Genomic DNA, 27,843 nt, shown 5'->3' on the forward strand with positions numbered 1-27,843 from the left:
ATGTCTGGTGTCAGCCTATTTGTGCATTAATGGGGGGGGGGGGGGGGGTAAAAAGTGCAGTAGAAGAGGGGTTTAGTAGATTAAGTGGCAAGGGCTGCATAAAAAAAGGTGGGGGAGGATTGGGATTGGGACCAACAAGGAGCACCCAAGAGCAACAGGGGCAAGGAAAAACTCCCTTACCAAGGAAGAAACCTTGGGCAGATCCACGGCTCAAGGGGCTAACCCAACTGCCAGGGGTCTTGGTGTGTGTGTTGGGGGGATGACCGGGGAGATGGGATAGTGTGCTGTGTATGTGGGGAGAGGGCAGTGTGCAATATGTGTGTTGGAGAAGCTTCCTCATGAGACAATGTGCTGTGTATTGGGGGGGGGGGGGCAGGGACTTACTATTGCAAGCAGAGTACTGTATGTAATGTATGTGAGTGATGACAGTGAAGATGTGTGTGTGTGTGGGTAGGTGGGGGCAGTGTGCTGTAAGTATGTAGAGGATGTGTGTTGGAGAAGATCCTGAAGACAATGTGCTGTGTATGTGGGGGGGGGGGGCAGTGTGCAGCAAGTATGTAGAGGAGGCTTACTGTAGCAAGCAGTGTGCTGTATGTATGTGAAGTGATGACAGTGATGATGTAACTGTGTGTGATGGGGGTGGGGTGGGGGGTGGGGGGGGGGGGGGCAGAAAGGCTAGGCAATCAAGGACATGGGTAGATGGAGGAGAAATCAAAAATAATAAATAAAAAGTGTGCAAAAGTTGGAGAAAGTCAGATATGTGTGTGTATGTGTGTTTTGACGTGTGATGAAATAAGAAAATAAATAAAAGGTCTGTAGCATAGGGAGAGGGATGTAAAAGTGCTAAAAGTCTTGTAGGTGTGTGTGGGTGTGTGTGTGTGTGGGGGGGGTCATGAGTGCTGAGGAGTGAATGAGTGCAAAGTCAGTATAGTGTGAGTTCAGAGTTGGGAAATGTTTGAGAGTGCTGAGGAGTGAATGTGTGCAAAGTCAGTATAGTGTGAGTTCAGAGTTCGGATGGCCTGGGGATAAAAACTTCTCCTGAGTCTCTCAGTTCTGGCTTTGTGACTACATAGGCGTCTTCTTGATTTCAGCGGTAGGAATAATCTATTGTTAGGATGAGAAGAGTCCTTCAGAATCTTTTGGGCTCTTAGGAGTACTCTTCTGGAATAGATATCTTGTAGAGCAGGGAGTTGAGTTCTTATAGTACGTTCAGCTGAGCACTACTCTCTGCAGAGTACTACAATCTCTAACTGTGGAGTTCCCATACCAGGTGATGATGCTACCAGTTAGAGCACTCTCAACCGCTGAAGTGTAGAAGGCCTTCATGATGGATGTAGAAACTTTGAATTTCCTTAGCTGATGAAGGAAGTAGAGTCGTTGTCTGGACTTCTTCAGAACATATTGAGTGTTAACAGTCCATGTTAAGTCTTCAGTAATGTGGACACCAAGGTATTTAAAACTTGTGACTCTCTCTACAGGTTGCCCGCTGATCATTAGTGGGGTGTAACTGTAGTTCTGCTGCTGCCTTCTGTAATCCACTACCATTTCCTTGGTTTTATTGATATTCAGTGTCAAGCTGTTAGATTGACACCACTGTGCCACCTCATCAACCTGATCCAAGTAGAACTGTTCATTGTTGTTACTAATCAGGCCCAAGATCACTGTGTCATCTGCAAACTTGATGATGGAGGTATGACTACTGTTGGCTTTGCAGTCATGTGTGTAGATGTTGTACAGCAGTGGACTCAAAACACAGCCTTGGGGAGCACCAGTGCTGATGGTTAATGAGTCAGATGTCAGACCCCCCACTCTAACCACTTGTGAACGGTTGGTGAGGAAGTCAAATATCCAGTGACACAGGGTGGTGTTCAGTCCTAAGGCCTTCATCTTTGTGACCAAGGTGAGAGGTACTATCGTGTTGAATGCTGAACTAAAGTCAATGAACAGCATCCTCACATAATTCCCATTCCCCTCCTCCAGGTGAGTTAAGGTGGTGTGCATGAGGTTTGAGATGGCATCCTCTGTAGACCTGTTGGCTCTGTAAGCAAATTGGAGGGGGTCGAAGGAGGCAGGGAGGGATGAGCAGATAATGTTTTTCACAAGCTTCTCAAAACACTTCATCACTGTAGACGTCAGGGCTACTGGGCGGTAGTCATTCAGACATGATGGACTTTTGTTTTTCGGTACTGGAACAATAACAGACTGCTTGAGGCAAGTAGGAACTATCTCTTGAGCCAATGATGTGTTAAAGATATAAGTGAACAAAGGAGCTAACTGAGCAGCGCAGGATTTCAAAACCCTGTTAGAAATTCCATCCGGTCCAGTAGCTTTTCTACAATTTACCCTCCTAAAGGCATTGCTCACATCGACCTCAGAGACACAGAAAGGTGCATCCTCATTTGCTTCACATGCTGCAGCTAGTCCAATATAGTCTGTGTTTTTCATGTCAAAGCGAGCATAAAAAGCATTAAGTTCATCAGGGAGGGCTTTACTCACATTCATCATAGGAGGGGACTTTCTTTCAAAGCCAGTGATGGTTCGGAGTCCTTTCCACACTCGTGCTGGATCACCCTCCAAGAAATCAGCTTCAACTCTGTCTCTATAGCGCCGCTTAGCATCTTTAATAGCTCTACGTAAACTATAAGATGCTGCTTTGTAATCCGTCATATCCCCTGAAATAAGCCCAGCATTATAAGTCATGGTGCGTGTCTTTAATGCCGTTCTCACTTCTCTATCCACCCATGGCTTCTGGTTAGGGAAGCTTCGGATCTTTACAGTTTAGAAAACATGTTTATTGAAATAATGAACATTCTACATTCTACATTCAACATTCTACTGTCTACATTTGAAGCATGTTGAATCCCTGGCAAGATCTGCGTGTTGTGCGGAGGAATTTGTTGATCTTGTTGATGCAGTCCTTCATGTCACTCCTCCCCATAGCAGGAAACTTTCGTTGCAGTGTTGTGACCACAATATAGAACTGCTGTCGATGGCCGCTGTGGGATATACATACCATTGTAATCAGAAGGATCAGTTCTGTGACATGATGTAAAATACTGTACATATGGTAATGTTGATATAGTAATGAACAGTCTTTGAAAATCTTCTCTAAATGTATACTGAAATTTGTTCAAATTTAATTTCATTCACATAAAAATGAATTTTCATCATATTTCTCTACAAGATAGAGAAAAATATAGAGCGTATGACATGTTCAGCAAGTTGTGGGTTATTTAACAAAAAAGACTGAATTGGAATATCATTAACCTTTCAAAGGTTATGATAAACTTAGTGATCAGTGTAAATCTAAGGTTTAGATTTATTTGGTCTATAAGAATAAACCATTTATTTGTATATAAGCAAATGCTACAGTCAATAAGAATGATATTTAAAAAAACGTGTACCTTGACAGATTAATCGGAGAACAAAGTATCTTGACCATGACAGATTGCATTTCACCTAGTAACTAACTGCTGAAATGCTATAATGACATTTCTGACAGAATACAGTATGTGATTTCACATCATGTTTTCTATAACTACATATTGAGAGGAGTAGAATAGCTATCAAATCATGGCATCTTAGAAAATGTTGAGACAAGCACGTCTGATGTTTGTCATTTAGAAGTTAGCAAGCTAAAATAGTTCACTACAAACTGCCTAGCAAGGTAACAACTTGAGGGAAGGCAATGAGTTAATTACATTTCTGACAGAATCCGTGATTTCACATCTTGTTTTCTACAACTACATATTGAGAGGAGTAAAAATATCGCTCAACTTATTTCATGTCAGGGAACGTCTCGACGCAACTTAGAAATGTGGCGCCCATTGATTTATTCAGCTTTGGTATGCTATTCTGACTTGCAAATGTAATGCTTACCTAACAAGCAAATTGGTACTAGAAAACAAACTTACAGGTTATATACTAACAGGGTTTTAAATGAAATTGTCAAATGAAAATAACTGACATCAAAAGCAAACGAGAATACTGCAAGCAGTTCAGAGTAATGCAGCTAGCTAAAGTTACATGACTATGCACTAGCCCCCACTATGCCATAATGTTGACGCTGATGAGAAAGCATATTTCTGTCAAATAACTTGATTTTAGGACTACAAATTAAGATAAACCATAACTAGAACCGATGTAAAAACATATATTACCTCAGTTTATCCAGCTGTGTGGTTTCCAGTCGAGATAAACTCCAACGAAGTGCAGGTGGCATCTGGCTGTCCATGTCAAAAGTGACTGAAGTGAAAATATTTTTTCATGACTCATCTTCAAGTATCCAAGACATTTCGCGCCATAAACCCCTTACCAATCAGATAAAATTGAAGCTTATATTGTCAGCATTATGGGGAAGATTTCAGAAATAAATCAGTCATTGGACAGCTGAGATATTAGATGATTGGTCATTGTTACAATTTTAATAAAATTAGACTGGTTGGGCTCGTTAAGGGTTAAACGATGCAACCACTATGTCTATCCTAGCAACACCTTAGTAACCATCTTTGCATTATCTGTTTTAACTATAGCCTACATGATATGATACATGATGCATAACAATTTTGCCATTTTCATGCACTGGTAATTCCTTAGAATTGCATTTCTAGTTCCAGTGTGGTAGCCTATAGGCCAGTGTTTCTCAAAGTGTGGTCTGGAGACCACTGGTGGTTCGCAAACTAAGTGGTCCGCGAGCAGACGTGGTATAATGTAAATGAGTTGTTTGCCATATTGAACCAACGTGTACGTAAATCCAAACAGTTCTGCAACACTGCCTAAGCTATAGTTTAAATCAATAAGCAAGGTGCAAATACATTAAGCAAGGTGGTTCAGTGAGTTTTTATTGGTTAAGTGGTCCTTGGTCTGAAAACGTTTGATAAACACTAGTGCAGTGTGGTAGAATTACGTTTAATTAAAACATGTTTCATTCATCCGTGTTTCGCGGTCATTGCGTGAGGCTTGAGAACTATACGACTTTGACTAGGCTACACGCTAGTCCTATAATGTAGGCTAGCCTATGTAACCAGATAAAATAATCATTATGTTTTTTTAGTTAGCTTTATAGCCTTGAGTAGGCTATATTGACTGGAAGTTTAGAATTGAAATCCCTGTGATCTTCCGTAGGGGCTACAGCATTGTTTTGTAGGCCTAGCGTTTTCACTAAGAGCTCCTTCACCTGTTTTCCTGGCATCGGCTACTTTTTTTTTTATTGTAACCTAGGCCTAATGGTTGGCTCTGTAAAAGTGAGGCAGTTGATTGTGCGCATCCTCGAAACCAAAGCCACGAGAACTATTTTTGTTCTGAGTAGGCAGTTTTTCTCAAACGCAAGGAACAGTCGTAGCCTAGGCTTCCCTGTCAGCTGATCAACTTTGTTGGCTAGAGCACGCACCCGTCAGGAGGGACGCTTAATTTCGGTGAGTGTTATGTTGTTAGGATACTTGTTCTCCGTTTTGTTCATGGCTTTGAAGTCGATAGGCCTACTAGCCTATGCCAATCTGAAATGTTAGTCTTGCTGATATCCTATTTGTCATATTTGAAGTGGTGAGCAGAAATATTTAAATCACTTGTGTTAAGAATTGGATTACGTGATCGCTGTTATCTGTGGGGCATTGGCAGGACGCTTATCAGAATTTTATAGACCTACTAAGACGTGATATCGTGAATTTCATCAGCTTTGTCCTCCAGCTTTGTGATTCTGGTTCTCTAGTCTTCAAAGATCAATTACTTTTTGGTTAACAATAGCCTATATTTTGATATAGAATTTCTTTCAGAATGTTTGGTAGGTCTATGCATGAGCATGATGGAATTTCTTACTGAATTTGTCTGTAGTGCCCTTGAGCAAGCATAACCCCTCACTGCTCCAGAGCCGCTTGTTGTTGCAGGCAGCTCACTGCGCCGGGATTAGTGTGTGCTTCACCTCACTGTGTGCTGAGTGTGTTTCACTAATTCACGGATTGGGATAAATGCAGAGACCAAATTTCCCTCACGGGATCAAAAGAGTATATATACTTATACTGTTTACTGTCTGTGTGTCTTTGGTGGGTAGGTTAGGCTACAGTTTGTGATTGGGGAGAAGGCTGTTTGCTTCAAAAATTAAACAATGTGTAAAATGATCAAAAATCAAATGTGTAAATTGGTTTTATGTATGACTTAACTAGACTAGGCATATATCTTTTTTTTGAGTTGGTCTCAACTCAAACTCGCTGCACTGTCCTGAAATTCGTATCAAGAATCGTATATAAAATGTCTCTTAAAGTGTCAGGGAGTGAGGTTTGCTGGCTATCATTAAGCACTTAGAGAACCATAGGGGACCATGAGGAGCAATTTAGTGAAATTAATAATAAAAAAAGAGCTTGAAATATGGACTGTACCTTTAATGGACAGTTATTTGGTCACCAGATAGGTCATTGACTGTTTATACAACGTTTGACAAAAATGACTGCAGACATTGTTTAATATGCTGACAGAGCAAAAGAGCAGATGTTTTTTTCCATGTAACTGCTGACTAGTGTTTTTTTATGAAGCTCATAATGTCTTTCTGAGTTACTGAACAACCTGGAGTGGTGTGGTCAGTTGTAAAGTATAATTATTCAGGCATCCATTGCTGTAATTGGCAAAGAGGTATAGCTTAGATTGAGAGACATATTTGTTTCTTTAAAATAAATAAATAAATGGAAGTCAGATACTTAGCTAAACTACTAAGATAAACTGTACTGCACTGTAATTTTGGGTAACTAGACTGGCACTTATACATCATGAGGTAGAGTAGACAAGACACAAATTAGCCTACTAATAGCTGGGGCCTACTTGGCAGCAGTATGATGTATGTGTATTAGAATGAGTGGAATGGCTGCAGCTTTATTAACTACAGTGGAGTCTAGAATTGAAGGGGAAGAAATAGAGACAGCAGTGTGGACTGAGGCAAAGTCCTTATAGGTTTCACTAGTCGATGCCCATCTTGCTAATGGCTTCGGGCAGTTATTTTGGGCAGCTATTTTTCTATTCAAATAAATGGGGAGGCATACATAAAGGAGGTCATATTGACATACTGTAAAAAGTACCGTTAGCACCTTGTAATAACCATTGCTTATAAATGAGTAATGAGTAGTATGTAGTTATTTAACAGATAGCCTAAGTAACATGTTTTTAACTGATTACAAACAATTATGTGACCATTAACAAATACTAATTGTTTCTAATGCTATATGTTTTTAATTTAGCATTAGTTTGTGTAATCTAATTTTTATATCATCACTTGTAAATGATGAATTGTCATTTATTAATGTTTAGTTAAAACTTTGGTAATGGTTAATAATTTCATTATAATACTTCATTATAATACCTCGAAAAAGGTTAATGAGTTTGTAAACCATCCATAAACTTTATGTGGATGGTCATTACAATGCTTTTTAAATGGTTACACTTTGCAAAGTTTAGGCTACATAAACATTATTTGGATGTGAGTCTTAAGTGCAGCTTGTTTGTTAGTTAGCCTAATGGTTAGTAAATGCTTTGTAAGTGTTTTATAATCAAGTTTAGACATTTCATTAACAAACTGTTCAGTCAATATTGCATCACTTTATCACATATTACAGAATGGTATATGAAAAAGATGAGATAAATAAGTGGTCAGGGTGCAGCAATAATGTTTTTATTACAACAATGACATCAGAAAATAATCTTTTTTGGTCTTTTTTGGGCTACAAGCTGCACAACTTGACATACTTGCTCCCTATCTATAGATATACTGTACATTCCAGGCAAACTAGAGTTCATAGTAGTTCATCAACAGGCAATTGTGCACTAATGACCGTAGTTTCACTCACTGTTGTGCAAAAGGATCACTTGTTACAAACTGGAAAATGGTATGCTAAATGGTTAAATATCTGACAGAGAAAGGGAGTGCAAAGGTGAAATTATCACAGTTAAGTGAAAAAACTTGATTACAGAGAATTGCCAGGAAAACACTGACTTGACTTGCACAATAATCTTCTCTTGAGCCATTGCTTACTGTGTGTGAAATTTGTTTGTTGTACAGATTGGTCATTATGTCTGAGAAATTACGCACTGCCTTCTTTCTCCGCCCTTCCTCTCCTGTAGCATTTCATCAGTGCTCTTTTCAAGTTGTACTAGGGTAGTGCTTAACTAGTAGCTACTGCAAACTATTGTTAACTAGAAAACATTCTATACAATACAAGGCCATATCATTTTCTATCTTAAGTGATCATGTAAACAATATTTAAACCAAAACAATTGCACCCCAGACTATAAGCTATTTTTACCATATAAGTCTGTTTTTGCTCCTTTACTCACCCCATGCCACTGTCTTAAGTCTCAAATGTGTTGAGCTCCTAGCAACGTGCCTGCCTAATCCGACCGTGCGTGCACAAAAGCTCAATTTAATTGTAAATGGCTAGTGCGTAGTGTACCAATTTTTTTTATGAGATAGATAGCTTAACATAGACTGTGAAGTCCCAGTCAGTCATTCCTAAATTTGATTAGGCCTTAACAAGCCCGCAGTTAGCTACAATGCATAACTATGGTCCAGCTTATTATTTTAACCCTGTGTGGGTCTCTTAAGAAATGAAGTCAAGTCAAGTCAAGTCAGTCGGCTTTTATTGTCAATTTCTTTACATGCACTGGTCATACAAAGAATTGAAATTTCGTTTCTTACTTTCCCATGCAGACATAGACATACTTTAAATACAGACATAGACATACTATAGACATAGCCATAGACAATAAACATTAAATTAAAGTGCAAAACTGAAATATAGAACATGTATGTATCAAAATAGAAATATAGGACATATATATATTAAAAAAAATGCATCAAGTATAATTAATAAATGTGGTTTTCTGTGCAACATATGCATACTTTGCTAATGTTTCAACCAGCCTGTTGTCCATAGCCGGTCAAGAGAGTGGCGCCCGAATTATTTTAAGGCTATTTCGCATAGGCTACTCAATGGTGCTATTTCACACGCATTATAGCGACCCCCACTCACCGGGGCTAGGTGGAAGGTGTTAATAGCCGATTGGCGTAGCCTACAGTGGACTAGGGCTGTCAAAATTGCTCAAAACTGACGTTCGAATTTTCCCTCTAAAATAAACACATGTATTCGAATATATTTGAATATCTAGGCTATATTATTATTATTCCTTTTGAAACAATGAGTGAGCAGGCCGCGTGTTTGTATGGTTATATTGCTTGGCGGGGGAATCCCAAGCAGCTTTCAGCCATAAGGCTACTTTGAGAACATTTCCTAATTCACCCAGCACTGATATTCAAAATGTTGAAAACTATTTCGGCATACAAGCAGTTTAATTAAATGTAATTTTCGTTGTAAACAAAAGGGCTACTTGGTGAGGCTTGGCCTCACAGATGCGCTTGTGCCTTAGATGCTTGTTCTTAATGTTAAAGTTTTCGATGTCCCAAACGGAGAGCCATATGTCCTTACTTTATTGTTTTTAACGATCTCTATGCTACTCACCAAAACGTAGGCATGGGAACATGATGAAGTATCCAACTGTCGTGTGTGAAATTATTGTGATTACGAGCCAGTGGTTTTCAAACATTATGCGCGACTCGGACATCTGATGAAATGCAATTGTCCTCGCATTCGCAAAATGAGGACATACATTAGACTGCTCAGATAATAACAGGTGTGCCTTCTCAGTTTTGCACGGTTTTAGTCAAGTTATAGGCCGGTTTTAGTCAAGTTATAGGCCTGTTTACCTTTAAAGGTTCTGTTTCATTTTGCAATGAGCAGTGCTTTCCCTTTTGCATTGGAAATGCTCTGTGTCATGGTGTGTGTGTGTGTGTGTGTGCGTGTGTTACAATAATAATGATTAAAAAAAAAAAAAAAACATTTAAAAAAAATTCTGACTGCCCGATTCACGTTGGCTGGGGGGTAGGGGGGCCCATCAGACATTTGTGCCCAGGGGTCTATGAATTGTTAAAGCAACACCAAAGAACTTTTCCTCTGTTGCACGCAGTATTTGTTTATTCAGCAACGGCTTTGCAAATAACAATGCCCACATACAAGGTAGAATATGTTGCATGATTTTATGAAAGTATATAGTGACCAAAATTATCACGGTTTTCGGTATTATCGCAATATTTTTAAAAGTGTGTTCAATATGTTCAAAAAGGACTAATGGGCTGAAATAGTTTCAAAAAGTGTGACAGCATTTACTATTACAAAATATAGGCAAAACCTTATCACAAGTGCAAGATTTAACCAGGGACGCTGGAACTCATTTTCATCTGGGGGTGCTCATAGAGGGGGTGCTGTGGGAGGGTAAAAAATTGTTACTGAGTAGATGTGATTCTTTTATTCTGGTGCATTTTAAGGTGGCCTATTGCTACTAGAAGGGCATATTTTCATTCACATTCATAGGCCTACATCCTAACTGCACAAACAAACCTGGCTGAGCTGAGCATTCTTAATTCACGTTACCGTGACATTGTGTGTTGTCCCGTTCACTTTTTCCTTGGTCATGTATAATTGGCTTTGTGCCACAATTAAATCCATCAAGTAGTAGAATCAGTAGGGTACCAGTTTTGTTATATTGTACCAGGCCTACTGTATGTCAAAAGCAGGCTTGGATGAAGCTGGGAAGGATTAAATACATGGTTTCCACACCGTGGTAATCATCCGTGATCATGATATTTGATAATGTGATCATGATATTTGAAATGAAAGCGATAATTGTTATCGTCAACATTTTTATTGCGGTTTACCGTTATACCGGTAATCGTTACATCCCTAGCGACATCAGATGCAAGTCAAATTTGTAGTTTCTTATTATATTCTTATATGTCTCGTTCCATCAAACTAGACCGCTACCCGATCTGGCAAACTTACATAGCGCGGTTATAGCCGATAGAGGACCGCGAAACGAATGCAGAAGTGCCGTTCACCCCGCTACGAGTTGATGAACCACTGAAACGATTTTGGAAACATTATTTTAAGGTACAAAAAACTCTTTGGTGTTGCTTTAATCCGGCCCTGCCCCCAACAAATCGCACCTTTCCACCTCTGGGCTATAATGTCCAGGAGGAGGAGGGGCCTGAGGCCTGGTGGCCTGATAAAAAGGCCTGGTGTCTAACCCAAACAAAGATGCATTGATATCTGCAATAGAGTTTTTTTGGCGATACAAACTCACAGCCGAACATTGCAATAAATACATAGGCCATCTGGACAAAGTCATCAACAGAGTCATAGCACTGAAGGGAGAGGCAACTGGCATGTGATCTCCCCACGGGCCAATGGATGTACACATTTTCTCCTGTGCCTACAATATATAATCCAGTGTTTTGTCAAGTTGCAAATTGCTATTCGTTTTAACGGATTTTTATGATAGTATGAAGTACTTTTTGTATAGGCTACTATCCCCTTCTGATATTGTTGAAGCAGTAGGCTACTGTAAGTGTGGATGATATTGCATCTGTCTATTGCAAGTGAGAATGTGGCAGGTGATCTACTGTATAGGCTTCATAAAATAAAATAAACAGATTGCTAATGGCCTACAAGCAGATCTGATGTCTGATGTGTGATCAGTGGAATATGGGGAGGGAAGTGGCAGTGTTTTTTTGCGCGTATGCAGAAGTCAGCCAAATATGAGGGGACTGACATAGATAGATAGATAGATACTTTATTGATCCCCAAGGGGAAATTCAAGGGTCTCAGTAGCATACAGACATCACACACAACATGCACTTACAGCAGAAATGGTAAACATAAGTATAAGTATAGACATATAACTAAACTTCACTGTACAATAAAGACAGTAGAAGATAAGAAAGATAAGAAAACTAACCAAACTAAATACTAAATACACTATATAAATTAAATTAAGAAAGTCCAATGTGCTTGAGGGTGATCAAACATAAGACGCTTGTAGTGACAGGGCCGGGACTGGTAAGGTGCTAAAGGGAGTGAGTGCCATGGTGAAGGTGCAAACAGTAGTCCAACCATAGTCCTTAGTTATGTGTGCATGGCAAGGTGCTCAAGAGAGTGAGTGTCATGGTGAAGGTGCAAAAAGTAGTCCAACATTAGTCCAACAGTGCAACAGTGCAAGAGTAAGGTCTAGAGACCAGCATAAATAATATGGACAAATAGGAGAGTAAAGTAAAGTATAATGTAGACAAGGTAAACATAAAAAACTATTTCAGTGCAAGAACAGGTTGAGGTAATAGGGTTATAGCCATTCATTCATTCAGTATTGTAGCAGAAGCCTGACCGCAGCCATTGATCATGTGTGCTAATATAGCATGAAAAACAGTGTAGCAGTAAAACAGTAGTGAAAACATTAGGCTGTGTACATTAGTAAAACAGTAGTAAAACAGTAGTAAAGCAGTAGTGGGCAGTCAGTACTCAAACTAGGAGAGGGTGGAGAGGCAGACAGACTAAGCAGAGAAGTCTATCTCTCCTCTTCCCTTTAGTGAGACATTGACCAGTTCAATGGCCCTAGGAACAAATGACTTCCTCAGCCTTTCAGTTGTGCATGGCAGTGAGCGAAGTCTCCAGCTGATCAAGCTCTTTTGGTTTTTGATAGTGCCTATCAGTTGTTTCTGAGGGCGGGCTTTATCTCTCTCACTTTCTGATACGCGTAGCCTGCCTGGAGCAGCGATATGACCAAGGAAAATAAGAAAATTTTAGCTAACAAACTCATACCACATGCTACACTATAGTGTATCTCTGAATATAGGTAAAACATCACATTGTTAGGCTACTTTTCTCCTGCCCTCAGTGGGTTAAATGAGACTTGCTGAGATGAGGTTAACAAGTGTTTACTCGCAAATTCACGTTCCCGCAGCTGGCCGTTTTGAATTGCTTTGCGAAACAAAGCAAATCTGCACTGAGTGCGATTGTGAATTTAGCTCGGCTTAATAGTTTAATATTGTCTTGGAAATTATTGTATTGGCTTGTTCACGAGTTATTTTTTCAGTTAGCATTATAATTTCCATGTGTCCATGATGGTTAAGACATGACGTTCTCAGGGAGCGCAGACCTTTCCAAGGCCAAATGTAGCTATTTGCAACAAATCTGAAAGTGGAAGTGGAAAAATATGTTTGCTTAGTGATAGGTGTTTATAGGGTTAATATGTTTTTTTTGTGTGTAGCATATAGATCATGATTCTTGATAATTAGTGTGCAAAAATGTGAGACCTAATAGACTGACCCGCCCCTTTAGTTGGAATAAGTGATCATTGCAGCCTAGGTAGACACGAGAGGAGCAGAAAAACACCAATGTAACATGAGGGATAGATGTATTTCTTCACAAAGAAATATCAAACAATAATGGATTGAAAAGAGGTACTAATAAACCAGTCATGCTAGAATAGAGACCAGAAAATGGACATCCACAATCCCTTTCTATCAACACCAGTGATTTACATAGATAAGGATTAGGCTTTAAAACAGATTGTCAATTATGTTTGGTCTGTTTTTGGCTGCATACATGAAGGGCAACGTGAGCAATGTTTTTTCTCTGGTTTGAGGTAGTAGCCTACTCAAGAAATTTCTTCAGGATGGCAGGTCTGAAAAGTTACAACCTAGCAACCAATATAGCAGCCAATGAGATTAACCTAGCAACCAGCATAGCAACCACCACAACTAACCTAGCCACAACCTATCAAGCACTTCCAGGATGGCAACCTAGCAACTAACATAGCAACCAACATCATTACCCTAGCAACCAGTCTAGCAACCACTTGAGTTACTATAGCAACCACCACAACTATCCTAGCAACACCCTGGCAACCATCTTACAGCAACAACCTAGCAACCACCATAGCAACCAACAAGATTACCCTAGCAACCATCATCGCAACCACTTTATTTTGCATAGCAACCACAATTTGTTCCCTAGCAACAACCTAGCAACAATCTGAATTATCCTAGTAACCACCACTATAACGTCAACCTAGTAACCATCATAGCAACCGACATGATTACCTTAGCAACCACCATATAAACCACTTTATTTTGCATAGCAACCACCATAAGTACCCTAGCAACACCCTAGCAACCATATGATTTACCCTAGCAACAACCTATGACAATGTCTACCTAGCAACCACCATAGCAACTTACAAGATTACCCTAGCAACCATTATAGCAACCACTTTATTTGGCATATCAACCATCATATGTACCCTAGCAACACCATTGTAACTATTTCTGCATTATGTGTTTTTACGCTGTATGATATTTTACATCATATTTTTTCAGTTTCATGCACTGGTAATTCCTTGGAATCGCATTTCTAGTTTGATATTAAAAATGTCTTTATCAAGAACCGATAACAATATGCAATTGGGCTTGCCTCAGTTTTGAATGATGGTCATGCATAGACTCTCTCTGGGTCTTGCACACAGTGTCAAAAGGCTATGTGCTACAGTTCTCTACCGGGAAAAGCTCTATTTGACAGCTTTTCATCTGAGGCCGTTTTATTTGAGGGGTGAGCGTACATAAAGGCCAAGGCGGTGGAGTGCATTACCAATTGTTTTCTCTGTAACAATTGTACTTGCTGTCTCTCTGGAGCTCTTTCTGAGTTGTCCCTGGCTCTTGGGCTTCTCTTTTGACTTCTGACTCCGTGGGCAGAAATTTGCAAGGAGCTCCTATGCATAATTGTTACAAGTTTGCGGATAATTACCCCAATGGTGCCTATTGGAAGATTCTGAAGTTTTGAAATATGTCTGTATCCAGTTCAATTGATTTTGCAACACTAAGGTTGTAAAGGTCTTGCTTTTACCCATCATGAGATGTTTCTTGTGAGACACTTTAGTAAGGAAAAACCTTTTTATAACCTATCAATATTTACTAACCTAGCTTATATTAATTTGCACAGATAAGAGGGATAATTACTTTCTAACTACTTCAGCTGGGTCCTTGCCGTGTACTGCTTTTTCTTGGTGTGTTCAATACTTTTCCTTGTGTCATTCCACTTAATTACACATAATTTTACTTATGAACATTAATGTTGTGAATACTATATATTTGTGGATTTTCTGAGTTAATATGAATGCCTACTGAAAATTTAATGTGAATAGCCTCATTGGAAATATACTCACTGAAATAAAAAAGTTGACACGTTCAATACTTATTTCCCCCACTGTATGTTTAACAAAATACAAGTGCTGACACCAAACCATGCAACAGAACATGAATATAGGGCCATTAGCCGACGTTACAAGATGTCACATCACAAGACACCTCGTGGGTAAATAAGGAAGAACAGCCTAACAGGATTTAATAGCTTAACCTTTGAGCCTTTTCCAGCTTTGCTCAGCAGTATCCCCTCTCTTCATTCATGCATTTTCTGTTAACTGTAGGTAAAAGAAGGACAGAAGGTAGGTGTTATATCAACATACATGTCTCCTTTAAAATGTGTCCATTTTGATCAGTTGACTTTTAGTTCGAAGAGATAATGAATGATAGAGCAGATGTGACTGGGCAGGACTGATTATTTTTTTTTAAATGTGATGATCACATCTTGGAGGCATATTATCTGGCATGATATCACCTCACAGATCACAACTAATGAAACAAAACAAAAATACTGTTCTTTGTTTCAGATGTGTTAAGATGTGTTGCTTTCCATTTCCATGCTCCGTTTAAATTGTGTTTGGTGATTACAATTGGTAATAGCATAGGAATCCATTTCCTATTGTTTTTACTGTAATCTGTTGTATTTACTTGACATCCATTCATCTAAATGCATCTGCATCTGTTTAGCCTTAGTCAATGTAATGTGCTCCTCTTGAGTGTCTTGCTCCTGTCTATTTCTCTTAATAGTGGAGTGTTGGCAGCTGCCCTATTTCTCCCTCGCTTTGTAAATCAGCCAGGCTACTGACCCCAGCATGTCAACAGACATGGAACCCACTATTGTAACATGTGATGCTATGGACATTGAGACAACAACAGCAGATGTTACAGAAAGCAAGACTGGTCTCAGGAAAGAAAAGAAAAATGGTAATGTATGTGTTTTATCTCCTTAGGATGGCACCTCCCATTAATAGATGATAATTACCAATGAGTTAATTTCTGTAAAAATATTTAATTTCTTGACAAGTACATTAGTCTTGACTGACAATGGCTAATAGGAGGGAATGTACAGTCATGCAAAATTGTAATGTTTCTGTATTTATTGTTTTACTTATTTTTGTATTTCAGAGAAGACAGATGGGTACTTGTTGGCCAGGTTCCAAGGAGATGGTGTGAGATACAAAGCTAAACTGATTGGTGTGGATGATGTTCCAGAACCTAGAGGGGATAAAATGAGTCAGGACTCAATGATGAAGCTTAAGGTATGTTTGAGGTTTTATCTCACACTTGCCCTGGTTTTAGGGTGTCTCTTTCTGCCCTCAAAATCTCTCTGGTGGGGTAATTTCATTGTAGTGTTAATTTCGTCAGACGAGATGAGAGGAAATATGTTCGTCAACGACCTTTTTTTTCATGACTAAGACGAGACGATGACGAGACGGCAGTAATGTCGTGAAACATTGACTAAGACTATCTTAAGATGCATTATTGTTGACGAAAAAAGACGAGACTAAAATGTTTTGCATGAAATAAAAACTAAGATAAAATCTCTCTTCATTTTCGTCTACAAAATGAGAAGACAGAATATCTAGCTGTTACGTTTTCAAAATATTCCGAATGAGTTCATATGCAACAGCTTTCCTGTAGGCTAGTCTACGTGCTGTTGCTGCAACCCTGTGGCTGCAACACGAAACTACATGGAACAAAAACATTGGAGATTTCTGTGTGTGTGTGTGTAAGAGAGGGAGGAGTGTGTGTGTGTGTGTGTGTGTAGTAGAGTGAGTCGTGTTAGTGTGTTAAAGAGAGGGACGACAGTGTATGTGTGTGTATGTGAGGGAGAGTGTGTATGTGAGGGAGAATGTGTGTGTGAGTTAAAGAGGGAGGAGAGTGTGTCTATGTGTGATGGAGGAAGTGTGTGTGTGTGTGTGTTTGTGTTAAAAAGAGGGAGGAGAGTGTGGGTGTTTATGTGTGTGTGTGTGTGTGTGTGTGTGTGTGTGTTCATGTGTGTGTGTGAGCGGCAGTGGAGTTAAAACAGGTAAGGTGTGTGGGGGTGTGTGTGAGTGTGTGGTGGTGGGTTAAAGGCAGCAGGTAGAGTATGTATGTGTGTGGGGCAGAGTGTGTGTGTCACTTTTTTATTCATGTATTGATGCTAAAGTGCAAGACAATAGAAGAGCACGATCCCTAAGAAGCAAGAAATGCTTATAGCGGGGACCCATTTTACTCTTTCAATGACTTGGCCATTGATAGAGAGACAGGTATTTTCCACATTATTTGTATCTTTTGTGGAGCGAAATATAATATAGTTTGTTTTATTGATATTTAGTGATAATGTGTTGCACTTAAACCAAGTGTCCATTTTCAACAACCCCTTGTTTGCAGTTTCCTGCAAGACAAGAAGATTTTTGTGAGACAGGATCAGGTTGGTATCATCTGCAAATAAAACTTTATGAAAGACATTTAGGTCATTGATATAAGGAGTGAACATAAAAGGCCCGAGTATGGATCCCTGGGGGACCCCAAGAGTAACAGTTTTCTGAACTGATTTATGGTCATTTATAAGTACGAACTGCTCTCTATTCTGAAGGTAGCTTTTGAACCATCTCCATGCTGTGCCTCTGATCCCATAATGCTGCAGTTTGAAACATTGCAATCAATGGTATTGAATACTTTCGATAGATCCAGAAATGTCCCAATAGCCTGTTTGTTGTTGTCTATGGCATGACTGATGTTTGATGATGCATGATGTAGTCATGCAGGTAGTGCTTTGTTTTTTAAAGCCGTACTGAGAGGGGACAAGGATGTTATCAGCCTCTCCCTAAACTTCCTGGGCCTTTCCTTGGGGGTTCCTTGGTTCTTCTCACTTTCAACATAGCTTTAACAAAACAGGAAAGGAAGGTTTGAGTTGACGGGCCATCCAAATGCGGCCGTCCATTAACCTCCATTCATTTTTTAGACTCGGATTATATCTATTTTGCATATTTAAACACATTTTTCAATAAAACTTGTAATACAAAAAATGTTTGTTTACATGTTTGCTTTCACTATGGTAAGGTTCATTATTATAGTAGTAAAGGAAAAAAATAAGTGAAACTGACTTCATGTTGTACAATAGGACAGTGCGTTGCACCAGTGGACATTTTCGAAATCAATGCTAGTTTGTGGCCTAGCTATATGAGAAACATTCTTCATCCAGAGTAACAGTGTTAAGGTTTACATTATTTTCAAGGATCAATCAATGTAAATTGATAAAAATATTCAGATCAATACTTAAATTGCGTTGTACCAAAGGACTACCTTAAGACGACCAGTTCCAACACTGCACGGAAATAGTAATATTATGAAAATATTTGAGACAGAATTGACCTTGTGTGCAGTCCATCTGCTCCAGTGATGTCTTCTGTCCTTCCTGATTCTGGAAGGACCCCTCTCAGTAATGGGGTGGTTACATTAATGACTGTTTTATATCCACATAATGGCGTTGCTCCAGAAGGACACCAGTTTTGCGGACAAAATGTAATGTATCATAATAACTCTACATAGGGACCTTAACACTTATAATCTCTAGATTCATTAAGTAAACACTCGTATGACATGCATTCAAGTATTTTAATGTATTGGGGGCCAAGCAGCGAAGCTTCGAGGACCTCATTGTGTTTCTACGTTTTCCTATTATTATTATTATATGCAATGGAAGTCAATGGCAGCCCATAGAACCGTCTGGTAAAAAGTTGGGAAATTTGGCACACTAATTGGGGACGGTCCCATGATTCATGTCACCAAGTTTCATGTCGGCAACTCAAACCCTCTAGCGCCACCAACAGGCCAAAGTTGGAAGTGTGTTCACTCACGTAACTTTTGACCCGTAGGTCCGATTTTCAAAATTCAGGTATCGTTGGAATCCTTGGACCAAGCCGAGTTCAACGCACCCTATGACGTCATTTTCCGCCATGATGGATTTTCCGCCATTTTGAATTTCATCAAAAACACTTAAAATGTATCAGGGGTCACATACTTTCTCTGATTCCCACCAAATTTTACACAGATCATCTTCAGACCAAGCCTCACAAAAGTTATCACTTTTCGTCTTCGGAAGTATTACCGTTCGCCCGTAACAGCCAATCAAAATTTGCTGCGAAGCCGCCAAACAGGAAGTGAGCTCATATCTCAGCAACCCTTGCAGTCATCAAATCCAAACTTGGTATATGGACTCATGACCCCATCAGGAGGACGCTCTAGAAATTTGGTGACCTTTGACTTCTAGGGGGCGCTGTAAATCAGTAACATGCCTTTTGGACTGTAGCTGCTGTTGTGCCTAGAATTACAATGTACTAGTGGTGTCTGGTAATACTGTTGGAGGACCTTAGGCCAACCCAAGTCAACTTGTGATGTCATCGTCATTGATTCGGCCGCCATATTGGGTTTAATCAGGTTTTCGCAGGTCACAAATTTCAGCGGATCCACACCAAAATTGGCAGAGACCATCTTCAGACCATGCCTTATCAGTGCATTGCTTTTTGGAACAATTGACAGTAGCATGCGGCTGCCAATTGAAACTTGCGGCGAAGCCGCCAAACAGGAAGTGAGCTCATATCTCAGCAACCCTTGCATGTATCAAAGCCAATCTTGGTACATGGACTCAGGACCCAATCAGGGGGACGCTCAAGGAATCTGGTGACCTTTGACCTCTAGGGGGCGCTGTAATTAAGAAACATGCCTTTTGGCCTGTAGCTGCTCTTGTGCTTAGAATTAAAATGTACTAGTGGTGTCTGGTAATACTGTTGGAGGTCCTTAGGCCGACCCAGGCCAACTTGTGATATCATCGTAATTGATTCGGCCGCCATGTGAGATTTAATCAAAAACATCAAAAAGTTATCACAGGTTGCAAATTTCATCTGATCTTCACCAACATTGGCACAGACCATCTTCAGACCATAACCTATCAATATATTGCTCTCTGGAACAATTGACAAAAGCATTCGCCCATAACAGCCAATCGAAATTGGTGGCGAAGCCGCCAAACAGGAAGTGAGCTCATATCTCAGCAACCCTGCCATGTATCATAACCAAACTTACTACATATATTCATGACCCCATTAGGAGGACGCTCAAAACATTTGGTGATCTTTGACCTGTAGGGGGTGCTGCAATTAGCAATATTGCATTTTGATGTGTAGTTGCTGATTTTTTGATGTGAAACTGATGACAACATGTTCCATCCAGTTAATTCTAATGCGTGCGTGCAAGAGCAGGGCAGGGCAGGACGGGCTGGGGTGATTAGGTGGGGGGGGCTGGCTGGCGGAGGCGGTGGCAATACTCAGTTTTGTTTCAGCCCTGTTGATCCCGGGTGTCTGCTGAGTTCTATCTTCTCACTGTGGCTACTCCGGCCTATTCTGCTTGGCCCCCTCATTGCTGCTTGCAGCTATATTTTAGATTAATTTTTCATTAAATTACAGTCGTTTTAAGATAAGTAATACTACCCAGGACAGTTGCACCGGTGGACAAATGCCATGTTCAAAACAGAATATCTGCATAGTTGAAGAACGATACTCATTGTTTGAAGATGGATTAGATGTAGAAGAATGAACTGCATATTAAAAAATGAATTTTAATGAAATATTATCAAATTTTAGTTATATTTGTCACTGGGAACATAAAAATTGAGCGTCACGTCAACCACCCATCTGCAGTGCAATGGTTATCCTAAAAAAACTGCTTTCAGCCTACCTGCCAGGGGGGCGGGGCATGCCACCCCACACACACCCACACATAGTATAAAATCAGGACACCTGTGAGTTCACGTACACCAAATCTAAAACAAATATGTTGAACCATCTATCCGCTGGGGTATGGGGTTGGCATGACCCCCGTCATGTTTGTCTTCGGGAGTTCCACATGCCTTGGTGTGTGTGGGTCAGGGACGTAGTCAGAAATTATCATTAAGGTATGCCTGTGATATTTTAGGTGGCCTCAACCCAGTAAAAGTGACATGATGACAGATTGGACGCAAATTACCTGGAAATGTAAACACACTACTGTATAGTATCAGTGGTCTCAAAATTAACATGATTGCGTAATGACAATCGAAATCGGCACGTTAAAATATGCTACTTGCACAAATAATTCACTTTCAGAGGCTGCACCATGATTAATTCTCAGACTTAAATAAAGAACGTAGAAAAAAATAAGCTATAAGCTATTTTAAGGCAGAATTAGAATGCTGTGCCTATTTTAGAGATGGGTTATATTATAGGTCTACAAATCAACATCTGAACTACTTTGTTTATTGATTAGCAAAGACTGTGTAACCGATTGACAGAAGTAAGCTATTAATGCTTGGGAAAATATCCTTTGGACAGACGTCAAGCACCTCGATCAGTGAGGAACAAGAGTTATCAGCACTTACTTTCCTCTTAAGTTGCTGTGCAAACAGTCATTTTATGGTATCCGATGGCGAGTCGCTGGTTGCCTTTTGACGGGTGCAATGTGAGGCTACAGTGTAAGACGGCGGGGCTTGGATTTAAACAACAAATTTCATCATAGCTTGCTAGGATAAGCTATTATGATTGGTTTGGCAGGTTAGAATGCAGTGATTCTTGAGATTAGGGACAAAACAGGTGTGGTGACTACAAACAGGTAGAGTCACGAGAGGCTAAGTGCGGGAAACTGTGTGGACTCGTTCCAGACACAGATTCCTCAGTGACGTTGATTCCCTTTATTGTCCAAACATCAAGATAAAAAACATCCAAGCAGCCAGGCAGGCAAGGCGAGACATAATGTGCAAAGATGCAATAAAGTGCGTTGTTTCTATTCTAGGATACGGTCAACAAAAAGTATCCTCCCGACTCACCCCCTATCCATACAGCCATACCTATGCCCAGGTGCATATACTCATTCATTCACTACTACACCCCTGCCCACGTGACTTTGATGCTAATTACATGTCAAAATAAAAGTACCAATACAACACGAACACACACACAGGGAGTGGCATACGGCCGCTACAGCCCAGCCCCTAATTATAACACTGTAATAATTACAAAAAACACCATAAAACACAATCAAACAAATGTCCATGATTAATATTCCAGTAAGGGCGTATAGTCATCTTCTTTCACAAACAAGTCGAGTCTAGGCCAGAGGTTCAAGCACATAGCCTGTCAAGGTGATCTTTACCACCACCTTTTGTCATGTGAGTAGGTAAGTCAGTCAAAACTAATTGTCTCTTCAGACCTCTGCTTCCAGTAGCAGACAGACTTTGGTTATTGGCCTATCTAAACAATTGGTCTTAGTCTTGATGAGTAGCCTTCGTACCAGTCATTTTCTGTCTGGAAAGGTTTGAATTACCTTTCCCATGACCCAGGAATTACGAGGTGCTGTCTCGTCCACAATAAGCACTATATCTCCAATCACGAAGTTGCGTTTCACGCCAGTCCACTTCTGGCGTTCCTGGAGCTGTGTCAAGTACTCCTGGACCCATCGCTTCCAGAACAGATTGGCCATGTACTGGACTTGCTTCCAGCGGCGACGAGTGTAGAAGTCAGATGGGGATGTTTTCCGCAGCAAAAAATAATTAGGGGTCAATGCCTCCAAATCATTAGGATCAGTAGGAGAGTTGGTGAGCGGACAACCATTAATGATGGACTCTATTTCACAGAGAACGGTATGAAACCCGTCCTCATCAAGATTCTGTACCTTAAAGGTAGAATTGAGAACTTTACGTATGGATCTTATCAATCGTTCCCAAACTCCCCCATGATGTGAACCAGTAGGAGGATTAAAGCTCCACTTGATACCTTTCTGCAGAAGAATGTCATTAATCTGAGCATGATTCCAGAATGCAATAGCCTCCCTCAGCTCACGCTCTGCTCCAACAACGTTTGTTCCATTATCAGAGCGTATTTCCTGGACTTGGCCACGCCTTGCTATAAAACGTTGCAGTGCACTGATAAAAGCGCTAGTATCCAAAGAAGATGCTACTTCAATATGGATCGCTCGTATTGTCAAACAGGTGAATAAGACTCCATATCTCTTCACCATCTTGACTTCAAAAGGCCCGAAGAAGTCCACTCCTATGGAGCTTCAATGGAGCTTCTTCTGGACAGACTCTGTCAACAGGCAGATCTGCCATCTGTGGCACCCTGGAGCGGCTTGCAACCTACGACAGACAACACACTTGGACAGGATTCTTCTTATAGCTGTAGTAGCACCTGGAATCCAATACCTCTGACGTAATTTTGACAACACATAATTGCGTCCACCATGGCCCACCTCTTCATGAATATGTTTGAGAAGAATGTTTGAGATGTGGAAATCTTTGGCTAATATGATGGGATGCCTACTTTCTTCAGGCATAGCTGCCCTACTTAATCTTCCACCAACTCTCAAAACGCCATCCTCCAACACTGGCGAAAGCTTGTAAATGGAGCTGTTCTTCCTAACACTCATGCCACTCTGCAGGCTGATAAGCTCATCAGAAAACCGCTTTCCGTGGCAAAACTTGATAATTTCTGCCTTCATTAGTTCTTCCACTGTGAGCCAACCACTACAGGCCTGGGCTTTGATCACCTCAGCTTTATGCTCTGAGAAAAGGTGCTGTTGCTTACTCAAGTTCAGCTGCCTCTTTTTTTGGCTGAGGCACAAGAGCAGATTCTTAAACCTGAGGATCCAAGCCACGGTCCTTTTCAGATGAGTCCAAGAGGAGAAGTGATTGACTAAACAAGTGGTAGCGTCCACCTCTGACCCTTGCATGGCATTCACTGTAACGCTAACCTTGACCTCTGGATCATCTGGTAGGAGTTTACTTGAATGATCTGGATTCACAGGCCAGTCCTGTTCAGGGTGTAGAAGATACTCTGGTCCTGACAGCCAGGTCTTATTCTTGAGGAACACATCTGCCTTCAACCCTCTGGAGGCCACATCCGCAGGATTGCTCGTGGTGCTTACATACCTCCATTGAGATGCCTGAGACACTTTAAGGATTTCTGAAACTCTATTAGCAACAAAGGTACGGAACCTTGAGGTTTCATTCTTTATGTACTTTAGCACCAACGTGCTATCTGTCCAAAACAATGATGGCTGAAGCCTTCCCTTTTCCAAAACGTGTCCATGCGGCTTGCCATGGTAGCAGCTGTAAGCTCCATACGAGGTATCGAAATTGACTTCAATGGAGCTACCCTGGATTTTCCCATGACAAAAGCGCTATGCACCAGGGACTGTGCATTTTGCAAGAGCAGGAAGGTCGCAACACCATAACCATCTTCACTTGCATCTATAAAGTGATGCAATTGTGCTGTGATGACTTCTCCAAAGTCCAATGGTTTTAGGCACCTAGTGATCTGGAAGTCTTCCAACTGACTGAGTTCCTCTAACCATCGTGTCCATTCCTGTGCAGCAGAGGGTGGTATAAGCTCGTCCCAACCAAGTTCTTTTCTACACAGCTGTTGCAGGATGATCTTAGCAGTAAGGATGATGGGACTCAAGATTCCTAAAGGATCATAAATTGAACTTATGATGGAGAGGATGCCCCTTCTTGTCAGAGGTTTTTGTTGCACCATGATCTTAAACTTAAAAGTATCTGACTGAAGGCACCATTGTACCCCTAACACCCTTTCCACAGGAAGTGTGTCCTGCTCCAAGTCCAAGTCCTTCATATCTTTTGCCCTTTGATCTTCTGGTATTGCTGGGATCACAGCACATCGATTACTCATCCATTTAGTCAACTTAAAGCCGCCTTTGGAACAGATGGACACCAGGTCGTGCTGGAGTGCCACAGCTTCTTTCTCAGTGGCTGTGGCTACGAGGCAATCATCCATATAGAAACAATGTAAAACCTTCTCAATAGCTTCCAGACGGAACTGCTCTTCATTGTCCTCAGCACATTTTCTAAGTGCAAAATTAGCACAACTTGGTGATGAAGTTGCACCAAAGAGATGCACCTTCATTCTGTCCACCAGTTCTTGTGCAAAGTCACCATTGGGCCACCAGAGAAACCTCAGCAAATCAATGTCTTCAGTTGCTACTCTCACTTGATGGAACATGGACTCTATGTCTGCCAAGATTACCACTGGTTCCTTCCTGAAACTGGTCACAACACCAATCAATGAGCTGGTGAGATCTGGTCCCTGCAGGAGCTGATTATTGAGAGACGTCATCTGGAAAGGTGCTCCGCAGTCAAACACCACACGAATCGTCCCCTTTCGAGGGTGGTAAACGCCATGGTGTGGGATATACCACAATCTCCCACCATCACGAGCCAGTTCCTCTGCAGGTACTTGCTCTGCATATCCTTTGGAGACAAGATCGTCCATAAAGTCTGCATACTGCTGTCGGAAAGACACATCTCTCTTGAACCTTCTTTGAAGGTTTAGAGTAAGCTGCTCTGCGACTTTTCTGTTGTTTGGCATGTTTAATTGGCATTCTCTCAAGGGCAATGCAATCTGGTAATGTCCGTTCACAAGGCTTGCTGAATTTCTGACCAGTTTCATGAACTTTTGGTCTTCTCTTGACAAAGCAGGTTGCTCATTGTGGCTGCATTCTGGAAAATCAGTTTTGAACTGTTGCTGCCAGAGCTTATCCAAGTTTGAAACTGAAACTCTGTTGACTGTGACAATGTCAAATCCATCGCTGCTGTCTCCTACCAATGGTTCATTAACAGTCCACCCTAGAATTGTTTTGATGGCATAAGGTCCATCGTTCTCGCTACGGATTACCTCTAATGGTTCCAAGGCCTTTGGCACATTTGTGAGGCCATCTCTGAAGATCCTGTTGACGTGGAATATTTCCCTTATTGACAGGCATACTCTCCTGAGTGAAAGTACTTGGCAGTTCGCAAAATATCTCACCATCCAAACTAGCACCTCAAGACCTGTGACTAATTGGGTGTTCACAGCCTTCTCTTGACCCATAGTACGTAAAAGGATACGAGTTTTCTTTCCTGTGAGATTAAGCCTATTCATTAAGTTCTCAGTGCAGAACAGCAGTGCTTCCTTGATCTAGGAAAGCATAAGTGAGCACTGTCTTATTACCTTTCCCAGACTTAACCTGTACTGGGACTATGGGCAGTTTGCAATCTTCCTCACCAGCCCCAGTAAAGCCATTGGACATTAAAACTCTGCCCACTGCCGTGCCTGGCTCTTGTTCAGTTTCAGATTTTGCTTCATACAACACACTTGGCATGTCAAACGTTTTCGACAATTCTTGCTGATGTGTCCTGTACATAAACAGGCAAAGCAAACACAATTTTCTTTCAAGAATGTGATCTTTTCTGTGTGAGCCTTCTCTTCCAGGTGAGGGCATGACTCTAGAGTGTGTTCCCCTTCACAAAACAGACAATCTTTGATGGGTAAGGCAGTTTACTGTTTCTTATCCCGTGTTCCAATATTCCTATTTTTCACAGTGGTCACAGTTGTAGCGAAAATACTTCCTTTGGGTTTAGAGATGGTTCAATTCATGCTTTTACTTAATGCTGGTGCGGGGTCTTGGATATTCCCAAACACTGGGTGTGTTATAATTCTTATTTGCCTTTCAACAAAATGAACAATGTCACTGAATGTAGCCCTTTGGTTACGGCTCTCTTGTATCTCGCAGGCTACTGTTCTCTAGCAATCCCGAAGCTTGTGTGGCAATTTCTTTACTATTGTAAGCATATTAACAGGCATGTCCAGTTCATACATATACTGTACGCCATTCATCACGTTGCTACAGCTTCGAAGAAACAGACTGTAATCCTGTAATGCATTAACATCTTCAGATCTTATTGGGGCCCATGACAGAACTTTGTACATATAAGCAGTGGCAATTATTTGCTCATTACCAAAGTGTTCCTGTAGCAAAACCTTAGCTTGAGCATAACCCCTTTTAGGGTCAACGTGCTGACAACTTCGCACAAGTTCCCCTGGGCGACCTCTAGTGAACTGTTCAAGGAAATACAAACGATCACTGTAATTGTTCGACTTGCTTTCGACATCGTTCTCAAAGGCTCTTATAAAAGTGTGAAAATGTAATGGGTTGCCATCGAAAGCCTGTATATCTCTTTTGGGTAGAGATGCCATTTGTTGTTGTTGTACCAGCAAGGTGGTTATTTCATTTTGTCTTTTCATAATCTCGAGAGCGTTGTTTTGACCACTTTGGCCTAAAGGTCCTGCATTGCTAAAAGTGGTTCCATGCTCGTGCATATGGTGCTGAGAAGTAGAAAGTTGAACATGTGAATTTTGGGTGGCCATTCTGACCTTACAGTGGGCATCGCTTTCAAATGACCACTTCATTTGCGCATTACGAGGCGTGAAGCTGCGGGAAGCTTTAGTACCACTTTCAGCCACTGTGCATCGCTCTGCCACTGTACATCGCTCTGCCTGCCGCCCCTTCTGAAAAAGCAGGATCTACCATTAAACATAATTGTTGCCGAGAGTAATCCCAGCCTACGAATTCAATAACAAAATGTAGTCAATTGACTGCTTCACATGTCATTTTTATTTTTCTGTACAATAAACAAATACATCTGCTTTATGCCGCAGAATTACATTCATATTTGGCTAACTTCTGCAGACGTGCAAAGACGATATGAGTCTGTTGCATTTCGTTAGATGTCCGAGTCACGCATAATGTTTGAAAACCACTGGCTCGTAATCACAATAATTTAACACACGACAGTTGGATACTTCATCATGTTCCCATGCCTACATTTTGGTGAGTAGCATAGAGATCGTTAAAACAATAAAGTATGGCTCTCCGTTTGGGACATTGAAAACTTATATTTTTAATAGGGTAGACTACCGTCGGAGATGCTGACT

The 27,843-nt window shown here is 40.8% G+C and overlaps 1 protein-coding gene and 1 long non-coding RNA gene across 6 annotated transcripts in view; both read left to right on the plus strand.

The window, feature by feature from the left end:
* Positions 1-27,843, plus strand: part of dab2 (DAB adaptor protein 2) — a 235,420-nt gene that overhangs the window by 36,563 nt on the left and 171,014 nt on the right. For 2 of the 5 annotated variants that reach the window (XM_042066191.1, XM_042066216.1), the window contains exons 1-3: positions 5,309-5,414; positions 15,809-15,985; positions 16,187-16,320. In XM_042066191.1, coding sequence (XP_041922125.1) covers positions 15,874-15,985; positions 16,187-16,320 — 246 coding nt within the window. In that variant the 5' untranslated portion in view covers positions 5,309-5,414; positions 15,809-15,873. The other 3 variants (XM_042066199.1, XM_042066210.1, XM_042066207.1) reach the window with 3 other exon arrangements.
* Positions 21,729-24,112, plus strand: LOC121685752. The gene is made up of 3 exons (XR_006023428.1): positions 21,729-21,756; positions 23,468-23,470; positions 23,893-24,112. It is a non-coding gene; the product is annotated as an uncharacterized LOC121685752 (long non-coding RNA).

The sequence above is a fragment of the Alosa sapidissima genome, chromosome 2 (assembly GCF_018492685.1).
Source record: "Alosa sapidissima isolate fAloSap1 chromosome 2, fAloSap1.pri, whole genome shotgun sequence".
NCBI classification, from domain to species: Eukaryota; Metazoa; Chordata; class Actinopteri; order Clupeiformes; family Clupeidae; genus Alosa; species Alosa sapidissima.